The sequence below is a fragment of the Oncorhynchus keta genome, chromosome 23 (genome assembly GCF_023373465.1).
Source record: "Oncorhynchus keta strain PuntledgeMale-10-30-2019 chromosome 23, Oket_V2, whole genome shotgun sequence".
Taxonomy (NCBI): Eukaryota; Metazoa; Chordata; class Actinopteri; order Salmoniformes; family Salmonidae; genus Oncorhynchus; species Oncorhynchus keta.
The window spans coordinates 44,683,196-44,696,859 of NC_068443.1; the positions used below are offsets into that span (position 1 = coordinate 44,683,196).

Sequence of the window (13,664 nt, forward strand, 5' to 3'; positions counted from 1 at the left end):
ATGAACACAGTCATTTCCCAACAGGGTCAAAATGGGGGAGATGTGGATAAAACGAACGTGTGGCACTATTTATTTCGTAACCTGGCGCTGAGCTGTCAAAATGAACCCCTAAAAAATGAATTCCTTAGTAGTGTCGCACTAAAAATCCTCTGGGGCTGCCATATACATTGATTAGTCCTTTCACTACCTTGAACGTAGTGAACGAATACATTACGTGGAGTGAGACTGGCTGCTAGCCATGATTTCTGTAAGGGTTAGCCTACTATGCGATTATTTCCTTATGGCTAGCGTTGGGAGCTGCTGGCCTGCCACGCAACCCTGGTTTGATAAGACAGCCCCTTTACCTTGATCTTGCCCGCCCTCCCAGGCCTCCTGACTTCTGCCTCCCTCATAGTGTGGGGGGAACTCATCAGGGGTGGGGAGCAAGCCCTGGCGTCCACCACCACCACCACCTCCTGAGGTAACAACCGAGGGATGAATGAAAGATAGGACCCATAGATTGATGGACAGATACAGACAGACGAGAAAGAGGTAGAGAGAGAACTAGATAAGGACAGAGACAGATAGATCATAAAAGAGGGACAGACAACACAAACTCAGCTGGTCTCACCTCCTCCTCTGGGTGGGCCCCCTCCTCGTGGGGGTCTCCCCCTCCCTCCGTTGTCCCAACCTCCGGCCATCTCATTTGAGGTGTCAAAGTTCTCTTCCTGCCCACCAAACTCATCAGGGAACCCCCTCCCCCCAGGGCGACCCTGTCCACCCCCTCTGTACCTGCCACAGAGAAGAGACGCCGTTTGAGTGGAGATACAGAAGGCTTGTTGAAACATCCATGCTTTACCCTTTCCTTCGAAAAAGGAGCGGTTCACACTTCAGGACACTAAGGCTATAAAACAAATCACATATGATTGTGCTTACTCTCAGCAGTGTGATATGCGATACTGCAACTGCTAGTCAAAATACACGATTCAAAACAGAACCTCAGCTGCTGTTTTTTTTTTTTAGAGGAAACATCCACTAAGATAACTTGGGCAAATAAAAAGCAGTGCAACTAGACAGCCGACAACGCACCTTTTAAATTCATTTTCCCAGACATTTGCAGAGATTGCATTCGGGGTGAACTATGCACATGTCGGCTCAAGAGTAAATGACCTTTAAAAGTCTGTTATAATGCACTGCTCTATAATGCGACTTGGATTGAATCCTGGCCGTGGTATGCATAATGTCTGTGTTCTAGTTTATACAGTCTATTTTGACAGTACGTAGTTAGTAGGAAAGTTGGTCTGCGGGTTAGTCGACGAGTTTGTAGGAAGGCTAGGTTGCCAGTTAGGACAGTTTGTGAGTTAGTAGAAAAGCTGGTTGGCGAGTTAGTAGGAAAGCTAGGTGGTGAGTTGGTAGGTAAATTAGTCAGTGAGTTAGTAGGAAAGTTAGACCCACGTGTCGTCTGAGTCCTGGCCATGCCTTGGTGGAGGCAGTCTGTCTCTCTGCCTCTGGTCAAACTCCTCTCCTGGACTCCCATAACCACCAAACCTGACATGCACACACGCACATAAGCCCATAGTTTTGAGCAACCCGAGGCAGAAGCAACCCATAGATCCACTAATATAGTAAGTTAAGGGTCAGAGCAAAGGTAGGTTTGAAAGAGGGGGTTCCCTGATGACGAAGGTTTGGGTTAAGATGAGAAAGATGAAAAAGTAGGTGAGAGGTGAGATTTAACGTGTAGAGGTACAGGTAAACACTATGAGAGCTTAGGTGAGATTTCAAGTAAGTATAAAGATGTAGGTGAGATTTCAAGTAAGTATAAAGATGTAGGTGAGAGCCGGTAGAGGTGGCGGCACGGACGCAAGTAAAGACAGACGCGAGGTTAAAGGTCACAACCGAAAAGCAAGGTAAGCTCACCTGTCGTCCCTGCGGCCTCGGAACTCTCCCCCATCACGGGGGAATCTTTCCTCAGAAGAGCCCCAGTTTCCCCCATTCCCCCCCCCTCCCCCTTGCCCCCCTCCTCTGTGGCCTCCCTGGTATTCCTGGCTGGACCCTCTCCTCCAGCTCTCCTCTCCCCGTCCGTGGAAGTCCTGGCCACCTTCATTGAAGTCGTTGGATCGGCGCCCCTGCTGAGAGTCTCCCCAGTAAGAACCAGAGCCCTGGTCAGGGCCCCCAGGACCGCCCTGCCCCTGACCCCCAGGTGGAGGACCCATGTGGTGGTTGGGGGCCCTCGGGTATCTCCTTGGGAGAATCGGAGACATCAAAATAGAGGGCATATACTGAAATATAAGTCAGACAAAACATATGGCTCTTTCAATGGAGAAACACCATTGAGAATGCTTTTTAGTCCAGGACTAGGCTTAATCTGTGTCTGGGAAACTGTCCAAGTGTTTATGCCAGTAAGTACCAACTGTATTTTTTACTACCGTGTATGTTTTTGAAAAGTAATCTTCCTTGGTCACTTCAGTAATGTTTACATACCGTTTTACCCACTTTACATGTGCATACTGTATTCTAGTCATGCCTCATCCTCTGTAACTACTGCTGTACACACCTTTACTATTCATATTACTGTCTTTACGCACCATTATATGTAAACTCAGCAAAAAAAAAGAAACGTCCTCTCACTGTTATTTTCAGCAAACTTAACATGTGTAAATATGTGTATGAACGTAACAAGATTCAACAACTGAGACATAAACTGAACAAGTTCCACAGACATGTGACTAACAGAAATGGAATAATGTGTCCCTGAACAAAGGGGGGGTTCAAATCAAAAGTAACAGTCAGTATCTGGTGTGGCTCACCAGCTGCATTAAGTACTGCATGCATCTCCTCTCATGGGCACCGGTGAGTTTGTTCTAGGCCAGCTGCATGAGTTTGTGCCCATAGGCGACAGTGAGTTTGTGCTGCAGTGCATCTTTGTGCCTCTTCATGGACTGAGTTTGTGCCCACCAGATTACAGTTCTGGCTGTTTGTGCCCAGATGTTTGTGCCCATAGGCGACAGTGAGTTTGTGCCCATAGGCGAATGAGTTTGCAACGACAGTGAGTTTGTGCCCATAGGCAACGGTGAGTTTGTGCCCATAGGCAACGGTGAGTTTGTGCCCATAGGCAACGGTGAGTTTGTGCCCATAGGCAACGGTGAGTTTGTGCCCATAGGCGACAGTGAGTTTGTACCCATAGGCGACAGTGAGTTTGTGCCTATAGGCGATGTTGTTGCCGGTGATGTCTGGTGAGGACCTGCCTTACAACAGGCCTACAAGCCCTCAGTCCAGCCTCTCTCAGCCTATTGCGGACAGTCTGAGCACTGATGGAGGGATTGTGCGTTCCTGGTGTAACTCGGGCAGTTGTTGCCATCCTGTACCTGTCCCACAGGTGTGATGTTTGGATGTACCGATCCTGTGCAGGTGTTGTTACACGTGGTCTGCCACTGTCTCCCTGTAGCGCTGTCTTAGGGGTCTCACAGTACTGACATTACAATTTATTGCCCTGGCCACATCTGCAGTCCTCAGCCTTCACGCAGATGAGCAGGGACTCTGGGCATCTTTCTTTTGGTGTTTTTCAGAGTCAGTAGAAAGGCCTCTTTAGTGTCCTATGTTTTCATAACTTTGACCTTAATTGCCTACCGTCTGTCAGCTGGTAGTGTCTTAACGACCGTTCCACAGGTGCATGTTCATTAATTGTTTATGGTTCATTGAACAAGCATGGGAAACCTGCCTAGAAGGCCAGTATCCTGGAGTTGCCTCTTCACTGTTGACATTGAGACTGGTGTTTTGCGGGTACTATTTAATGAAGCTGCCAGTTGAGGACTTGTGAGGTGTTTCTCAAACTAGACACTCCAATGTACTTGTCCTCTTGCTCTGTTGTGGACCGGGGCCTCCCACTCTTTCTATTCTGGTTAGAGCCAGTTCTGTGAAGGGAGTAGTACACAGCGTTGTTTCCAGCTACAATAGTCATTTACAACATTAACAATGTCTACACTGTGTTTATGATCATTTTATGTTATTTTAAAAATGGACAAAAAAAATAGAAAATTACATTTCTAAGTGACCCCAAACTTTTGAACGGTGGTGTGTATATACACACACACATACGCCACATACTTCTGCCTCTACTCTTCTGTGAAAGCTTTCCACTAGTTGTTGGAACATTGCTGCGGGGACGTGCTTCCATTCAAGACCATTAGACCATTAGTGAGGTTGGGCACTGATGTTGGGCGATTAGGCCTGGCTCGCAGTCAGCATTCCAATTCATCCCCAAAGGTGTTTGATGGAGTTGAGGTCAGGGCTCTGGTGCAGGCCATTCAAGTTCTTCCACACAGATCTCAACAAACCATTTCTGTATGGACCTCACTTTTTTCAATGGGGCATTGTCATGCTGAAACAGGAAAGGGCCTTCCCCAAACTGTCATTGCATGCTAATTTCCCTTCACTGGAACTAAGGGGCCGAGCTCGAACCATGAAAAAACACCCCCAGAACATTATTCCTCCTCCACCAAACTTTACAGTTGGAACTATGCATTGGGGCAGGTAACCCAGAACCCAGATTTGTCCGTGGGACCGCCAGATGGTGAAGCGTGATTCATCACTCCAGAAAATGCATTTCCACTGCTCCAGAGCCGACGCTTGTCATCGTGATCTTAGGCTTGGCCATGGAAACCCATTTCATGAAGCTCCCGACAAACAGTTCTTGTGCTGATGTTGCTTCCAGAGGCCATTTTTACACGCTACAGCACACGGTGTTCCTGTTTTGTCAGCTTGTGTGACTAGACCACTTTACGGCTGAGCCGTTGTTGCGCCTAAACGTTTCCACTTCACAATAACAGCACTTACAGTTGACCCGGGCAGCTCTAGCAGGGCAGAAATTTGACAAACTGACTGGTGGCAAACTGACGCTGCCCCCGGTGAATGTCACCGAGCTCTTCGGTACGGGCCATTCTACTGCCAATGTTTATCTATGGAGATTGCATGGCTGTGTGCTCGATTGTAGCAACGGGTGTGGCTGAAATAGCCGAATCCATTAATTTCAAGGGTTGTCCAAATACCTTTGGCCATGTAGTGTATTTTGTTCCAGTCTCTGACATTTCGCGTTCTGATATTTCTTCATTTCAGATGTTTTTTCTGGATTATGTGTATATAGTTTATTTTTTTTACTGCTAGGTATTACTACACTGTTGAAGATAGAAACACAAGACTGCGATAACATCTGCAAATCTGTGTAAGCGACCAAAGAACGTTATCTTAGACTCGTGGGAATTTGTGTTCACCTACCTTTGCCATTGGGTCCTTGCTGTCCCATCCCATGCATCATGGGGCCAGTGTTTTGTCCCACCTGTGTGAAGGGGTGTTTTTAGGAGTTGAGACTTTTTGTAAACAACACAGAGGCATTTCAGAACCATCTTGGATCAATTCATGTTGCACACAAACAGCCCTACTGCTTAAATATTGAATTTGAACTCAATGTAGCTAGCAAGTTGGCTAACCAACAAGACAATGTTGCTACAATTTCCACCACTGAACAACCCACCCCAGATTAACCTCTTTAGATTCAACAAAAGCTCTTGCCACATTCTTATGAAATGAGCCTACCTTCATATTTCTGACATTTATTTTGTTTTACAGCTAGTTTGACAATCTCACCTGGTGCTGCATGTAGGATGGAGGCCCCTGCATGTTGCCTGGTGGGCCCTGCATATTGCCTGGGGGTCCTTGCATGTTCCCGGGGGGTCCTTGCATGTTACCTGGTGGGGGTCCTTGCATGTTACCTGGTGGGGGCCCCTGCATGTTGCCCATCCCATGCATGCCCCCCATGCCCCCCATGTTGCCGTGTGTCCTGGTAGGGTTCTGCATGGGAGGCCCCATTCCCACCCCGCCCTGCATGGGTCCCTGTGGGCCCATCATATTCCCCTGAGGGGGCATCATGCCCCCCTGTGGTGGAGGCCCCTGGCCTCGAGGAGGGGGCCCCATCATTCCTCCCGGTGGGGGGCCCTGCATGTTTCCGGGGGGGCCCTGCATCCCTCTGGGTCCGGGAGGCATGCCGTGAGGCCCCTGGGGGCCCATGTTTCTGTGGGGGCCGGGGTGCCTCTGCATGCCTTGGGGCCCATGGAGGTCAGGGGGACCCATCATGCCCTGAGGAGGCCCCTGGTGGTGCTGGGACCCTGGAGGGGGGCCCATCTGGCCCGGTCGCATGAACGGAGCCTGCATGACGCCAGGGCCCATGGGGGGCCCCATGTTGTGGGGCATCTGCTGAGGGGGCATGGACTGGGGGAAGCCCTGAGGAGGTGGGGGCATGGTTCCTCCCTGGCCAGGGAAAGGTGGCATGGGTCCTTGTGGACCTCCTGGGGGAGGCATGTTCCCGTCCATCTGATTCATACGGTCCATCTTCATTTGCTGGGGAAAATAATTCAGCCTATCATATCTGATTCCAGCCTATCATACCTGATTCAGCCTATCATACCTGATTCAGCCCTTCATACCTGATTCAGCCTATCATACCTGATTCAGCCTATCATCTATCATACCTGATTCAGCCTATCATACCTGATTCAGCCCATCATACCTGATTCAGCCCATCATACCTGATTCAGCCTATCATACCTGATTCAGCCTATCATACCTGATTCAGCCTATCATCTATCATACCTGATTCAGCCCATCATACCTGATTCAGCCCATCATACCTGATTCAGCCCATCATACCTGATTCAGCCCATCATACCTGATTCAGCCCATCATACCTGATTCAGCCCATCATACCTGATTCAGCCTATCATACCTGATTCAGCCCATCATACCTGATTCAGCCCATCATACCTGATACCCATCATACCCGATTCAGCCCATCATACCTGATTCAGCCCATCATACCTGATTCAGCCCATCATACCCGATTCAGCCCATCATACCTGATTCAGCCCATCATACCTGATTCAGCCCATCATACCCGATTCAGCCCATCATACCTGATTCAGCCCATCATACCTGATTCAGCCCATCATACCTGATTCAGCCCATCATACCTGATTCAGCCCATCATACCTGATTCAGCCCATCATACCTGATTCAGCCCATCATACCTGATTCAGCCCATCATACCTGATTCAGCCCATCATACCTGATTCAGCCCATCATACCTGATTCAGCCCATCATACCTGATTCAGCCCATCATACCTGATTCAGCCCATCATACCTGATTCAGCCCATCATACCTGATTCAGCCCATCATACCTGATTCAGCCCATCATACCTGATTCAGCCCATCATACCTGATTCAGCCCATCATACCTGATTCAGCCCATCATACCTGATTCAGCCCATCATACCTGATTCAGCCCATCATACCTGATTCAGCCCATCATACCTGATTCAGCCCATCATACCTGATTCAGCCCATCATACCTGATTCAGCCCATCATACCTGATTCAGCCCATCATACCTGATTCAGCCCATCATACCTGATTCAGCCCATCATACCTGATTCAGCCCATCATACCTGATTCAGCCTATCATACCTGATTCAGCCTATCATACCTGATTCAGCCCATCATACCTGATTCAGCCTATCATACCTGATTCAGCCTATCATACCTGATTCAGCCTATCATACCTGATTCAGCCTATCATACCTGATTCAGCCAATCATACCTGATTCAGCCCATCATACCTGATTCAGCCCATCATACCTGATTCAGCCCATCATACCTGATTCAGCCCATCATACCTGATTCAGCCCATCATACCTGATTCAGCCAATCATACCTGATTCAGCCCATCATACCTGATTCAGCCCATCATACCTGATTCATCTTTAAAAGGATAGTTCACGTTGAATCTATATCTGAGTAAAATTACACTTCCCTTCAGTTGTGTCTGTCTGAAGGACCATGTTGAAATAATCCATAATAATCTATTCTATTATTATTTCTAATAATATATTATTTTCGTCAGATTTCATGAATGTAAACAGCCGAGCTGGAACGTCCTCAAAAACACTAGCGTCGATACTCGCAAGAACCTGTCCATGTTTTCTTTCCCACGAGAATGTTATTTTTGCAATGAAATTAAAAAAAATGTAATGCTCTGATACTTCCTATGTTCACGGGTCAGTTTTGTTCACATCTGAAAAGCAATACGGGTCTAAGAGCCTGCCACAGAGGGATGACGTCATCCGTGGAAGATGCATACAGATGCTCTGTGCTGTGGCTACGTGAGGACATGGTTCCAGTTCTGAGTAACCAAATTCCAGCAATTAATTCAGCAGTATGCACGTTTTTAAAAAATCACCGCTACCTCCAACTATCAGACTTAGTTTGAAGTATTTTTTAGGGAGTTTCGGCTTGTAGTGCAGCTCTGCTAACATCGGTCTGGCCGTTTCCGTTCATGAAATCTGACAATGGTAGCCTGAAGTAAATAACGGATTATTGTGGATTTTGTCACCATGGCCCTTCAGACACAACTCAAGTTAAAGGCTCAAATATAGACTTCGCGTGAACTATCCTTTTGATCTGAAACAAATGCCTGTAGCTGCACTGCAGGGCTAGGTTTGTTGACCTTTGACCTAAAATGCACATTTTTGTCACTGACACATTTGTTTGTTTCAGAGGACCTCTCACCTCTAGCATCATCGGGTTGGTGTTTGTCTTCCCATCCATTTTCTTCTCATCCATCCTTTCCTTCTTCTCTCCTCCCGGTGGCACGAGAGGCACCTTGTTGTCCGCCCAGGCCTGGAGGAAGGAGGAGACAAAGGAAGGGAGAAAGAGTGAGAAATGTCACAGAGCAAATACTCAAATTTACTGACAACAGACCCGCCCGCCGTGCTTCTTTTTCTTGCTTCTTGCATACAAAAGTGAATGAAGACTAAGTTACCTGTTGGAATTGGGCAGGGATGGGTTTGGCGTAGGGGACCTTCTTCTGTGGCACTTTCTTCTGGTCTTTCTGTAAAATCTCCTCAATCCCCCAATCCAGACCTGGGATGCTCATCTCCTCCTCGGCTGCAGTCTCTTTATCTTGAGAAAACAACATTACCCATAGTCCACCAATCTACCACTCCAACCTTGCTGGAAATGTATAGACTGTGGAAATCACAGCCCATTGCTGCAACCTTATTAGAGCTAATTCAACTGCAAGAGTAAACCTTAACCCCCCGCCAAACCATCTCTTTGACTTAGATGAGACAAAGATTTGTTTGAGAAGTGTTAATGTGTGTGTCCTCACCGCTTGCCTCTTGTTCCATGGCAGCTTTGAGCTGATCGGGGATCCCCATGCCAGGAATGGCAGCTAAGCTGTTTGGCTCCATGTCATCTGGAAAACAAACAGACCCAGAACCACAAGTTCATATGAGCATTTTCACATATAGTGGGGCAAAAAAGTATTTAGTCAGACACCAATTGTGCAAGTTCTCCAACTTAAAAAGATGAGAGAGGCCTGTAATTTTCATCATAGGTACACTTCAACTATGACAGACAAAATGAGAAGAAAAAAAATCCAGGAAATCACATTGTAGGATTAATTTATTTGCAGGTATTTGCAATGTCATTTTCTGGATTTTTTTTCTCATTCTGTCTGTCATAGTTGAAGTGTACCTATGATGAAAATTACAGGCCTCTCTCATCTTTTTAAGTGGAAGAACTTGCACAATTGGTGGCTGACTAAATACTTTTTTTGCCCCACTGTATCTGTGACCAATGGTTCTCCTCAAGTTTCCCATTTTGTCCTTCTAGGTTCTGAACCATCAGGTAGAGTTTCATAACTTGGCAATCAACTTCTTTGGCATAGCAGCTTCTTTCAGGATTGTTTCTATGCTAGATGCCTTCAGTTCATCCAGATTCTGTTGAAGCGATTGTACTTAAAGAAATCGGCCTTGGATAAGCCAACTCTTTCTTTCTTGTAATTGATTGAATGACAGTAGAGATCCAGCATAGTATGTTGACAAGTCATGATGCCACTTTGGTGCCAGGACTTAAAGGTGTTGTCATTAAACACTAGAGGTAAGGTGGGGTTATTCCAAATAGGGTTGCCTGGCGATATTGGTTATTTTCACCTCATTAACTCTCCCAAACACAAATGGAATTGAGAATCATTGGATTGTCTGTTTCTTTCTTCCACGCCTTGGACCCGAAGTCGTGAATCTATTTTAGATCATAAGGTGTAACATTTATGGCTTAGATAATCCTCCATGCACAAGGATAATCCTGCTGTCCATTGCCTAGTGAACACAGTTGTGCAGCCCAGTAAATCGAGTACCACAGTTTGAGTCATAATACCCATAAAACCTAGCGGTCAAACAAGGAAATTGTTCCAATAATTTTTCTACCATACATTTTTCCATAGGGGATTTTAGAAACACTTATAACCAAGGGCTGTGTTTCCTGTAGGCTTACCCTGGCGTGACGTTTTGATAACCAAGGGCTGTGTTTCCCGTAGGCTTACCCTGGCGTGACGTTTTGATAACCAAGGGCTGTGTTTCCTGTAGGCTTACCCTGGCGTGACGTTTTGATAACCAAGGGCTGTGTTTCCTGTAGGCTTACCCTGGCGTGACGTTTTGATAACCAAGGGCTGTGTTTCCTGTAGGCTTACCCTGGTGTGACATTTTGATAACCAAGGGCTGTGTTTCCTGTAGGCTTACCCTGGCGTGACGTTTTGATAACCAAGGGCTGTGTTTCCCGTAGGCTTACCCTGGCGTGACGTTTTGATAACCAAGGGCTGTGTTTCCTGTAGGCTTACCCTGGCGTGACGTTTTGATAACCAAGGGCTGTGTTTCCCGTAGGCTTACCCTGGCGTGACGTTTTGATAACCAAGGGCTGTGTTTCCTGTAGGCTTACCCTGGCGTGACGTTTTGATAACCAAGGGCTGTGTTTCCTGTAGGCTTACCCTGGCGTGACGTTTTGATAACCAAGGGCTGTGTTTCCTGTAGGCTTACCCTGGCGTGACGTTTTGATAACCAAGGGCTGTGTTTCCTGTAGGCCTACCCTGGCGTGACGTTTTGATAACCAAGGGCTGTGTTTCCTGTAGGCCTACCCTGGCGTGACGTTTTGATAACCAAGGGCTGTGTTTCCTGTAGGCTTACCCTGGCGTGACGTTTTGATAACCAAGGGCTGTGTTTCCTGTAGGCTTACCCTGGCGTGACGTTTTGATAACCAAGGGCTGTGTTTCCTGTAGGCTTACCCTGGCGTGACGTTTTGATAACCGTGTAAATCTCTCTTGGACCAGGTGACTTTTGTCAATATATTCGCCTGTATTTACCCCCAAAAAACAAACGCTAATTAGCTGCTAATGTGGCCATCAAAGAACTACAAATGCCATGATGATCTGGCATTTGACTGCCGAATCGAGACAACGGTAAAAATGTCTGGATTAACTATCTAATGTTAGCGAAATTGTAATAAATAAACTGGTGAAATGTAATTAAATGGACAATTCTGTGAACGGTCTTATGCAAGTTTTAAATTGACACAACGGTTAGCAAAGAAAGATGTCTGCTAGAGATGATGGGCAGGAGCTTGCAGGGATTTGTAGTCTTGCATGTTGTCTACTTTGATGCTAATTAGCATTTTGGAATCAGAGTAAATAGAGCCGAACATATTGATAAAAGTCACCTTGTCCTATAGAGATTTACATGGTTATCAAAACAGGGCAAGCCTACACTAAACACATTCCTTATTTTAAGTGATTATAAAATCCCCTACAGGCAACATTAATTGTGGAAAAAAGATTGGAACCATCTCCTTGTTTGACCGCTAGGTTTTCTGGGTATTATGACACCTCCACTGTGGGGCTCTATACACAGACAAATTCAAACACACACACACACACACACACACACACACACACACACACACACAATATTCCTACACATCATACCGTATTCCACTCCATCCTCTGACATCCCAGGTAACAAATTCAGATTGTATCTGTCCCTCATCTTGTCCCCTGGCCGATTCCTCGTCCAGAATTTACTGAAAGGGATATAAATCACGCAGGAAACACTTCAAAGCACACCAGAACAGACATCCAAAATAACAATAATTTGTCCTATTTCACAGGTGTATATTATATACTCATGTGTGAATTGGAAATGTTTTTTTTTTTTTTTGCATATCCCAACTACCCTGAGACACCCTTGGAGAGTGGGGTCCGAGCAGGGTCTGCCATTATCAACGGTGACCCTGGAGCAATTAGGATTAAGTGCCTTGCACAAAGGCACAGACAATTTTTCACCTGGTCGGCTCGTGATTTCGAACTAGAGGCCTTTAGGTTAATGGCCCCACGCTATCTGCCGCACCTCGCGACACATTCAGTATGCGGCCAATGTGGAAATCAAACCCAAAACCTACCAACAGAGCCATTAGCAAACCATGGGACAATGGAAATATGGGAGAAAGGTCTATCAATAGGGGTGTGCAAGACAAGATAATTCAAGAGCCATGCAGGCTCCGATATGATACAGGAACGATACGTTTTAGTTCAAAATTATTAGTTGAGATTCGATGCACTAACATTTGTTGCATTTAGACATGAGTTTTCCATTCTAAATGAAGGCCTCTCGCTGGACAGCGCGGGAAGCTGTGCACCACGCATAGAAATGTTACATAATGACAGCTATTGGGGTGGCTCGGCATGTGAGATGACTTGTAGATCCATTACTGTCATACACAGTTACACATGGGAGAGGGCGCCCCAGTTCACCAGAAAAGACTTCAATCATTTTTGGAAGGGAAAAGGGAAGTAACGTGAAAACATTAGTGAACCGGTGGTTCGTAAAGTTAATTGGTTTCCTGACCGATACATGCCACATTTGGATCAGTTAAGAGTCCCACGGACCAACGTGCTCGTATCTTAAACCTTTGAACCGGATTCCGATTTAGATCAGTGAATTGTTACACCCCCCATCTTTCAACCTGATGAACAATTCCATTTATTTAGTCTTGCTTCCCTGTCTACACGGAACAAAAAATATAAAACGCAACATAAGTGTTAGTCCCATGTTTCATGAGCTGAAATAAAAATTCCAGGGAAATGTTCCATAATTCACAAAAAGTTTATTTCTCTAACATGTTGTGCACAAATGTTTACATTCCTGTTAGTGAGCATTTCTCCTTAACAAGGATAATCCATCCACCTTACAGGTGTGGCATATCAAGAAGCTGATTAAACAGCATGATCATTACACAAGATAAACCATCCACCTGGACAGGTGTGGCATATCAAGAAGCTGATTAAACAGCATGATCATTACACAAGATAAACCATCCACCTGGACAGGTGTGGCATATCAAGAAGCTGATTAAACAGCATGATCATTACACAAGATAAACCATCCACCTGGACAGGTGTGGCATATCAAGAAGCTGATTAAACAGCATGATCATTACACAAGATAAACCATCCACCTGGACAGGTGTGGCATATCAAGAAGCTGATTAAACAGCATGATCATTACACAAGATAAACCATCCACCTGGACAGGTGTGGCATATCAAGAAGCTGATTAAACAGCATGATCATTACACAAGATAAACCATCCACCTGGACAGGTGTGGCATATCAAGAAGCTGATTAAACAGCATGATCATTACACAAGATAAACCATCCACCTGGACAGGTGTGGCATATCAAGAAGCTGATTAAACAGCATGATCATTACACAAGATAATCCATCCACCTGACAGGTGTGGCATATCAAGA

General features: G+C 46.0%; 1 protein-coding gene across 5 annotated transcripts in view; it reads right to left on the reverse strand.

The window, feature by feature from the left end:
• The window catches only part of wdr33 (WD repeat domain 33), a 45,962-nt gene that overhangs the window by 3,068 nt on the left and 29,230 nt on the right, over positions 1 to 13,664 (reverse strand). The window contains exons 12-21 of one of the 5 annotated variants that reach the window (XM_035800639.2): positions 11,841 to 11,935; positions 9,195 to 9,281; positions 8,847 to 8,980; positions 8,594 to 8,704; positions 5,620 to 6,369; positions 5,251 to 5,311; positions 1,897 to 2,220; positions 1,435 to 1,527; positions 611 to 771; positions 345 to 455 (exon numbers count right to left, since the gene is read on the reverse strand). In XM_035800639.2, the coding sequence (XP_035656532.2) occupies positions 345 to 455; positions 611 to 771; positions 1,435 to 1,527; positions 1,897 to 2,220; positions 5,251 to 5,311; positions 5,620 to 6,369; positions 8,594 to 8,704; positions 8,847 to 8,980; positions 9,195 to 9,281; positions 11,841 to 11,935 (1,927 nt within the window). Of the gene's footprint in view, positions 1 to 344; positions 456 to 610; positions 772 to 1,434; positions 1,528 to 1,896; positions 2,221 to 5,250; positions 5,312 to 5,619; positions 6,370 to 8,593; positions 8,705 to 8,846; positions 8,987 to 9,194; positions 9,282 to 11,840; positions 11,936 to 13,664 lie in introns of all 5 variants that reach the window. The other 4 variants (XM_035800638.2, XM_035800637.2, XM_035800640.2 and 1 more) reach the window with 4 other exon arrangements.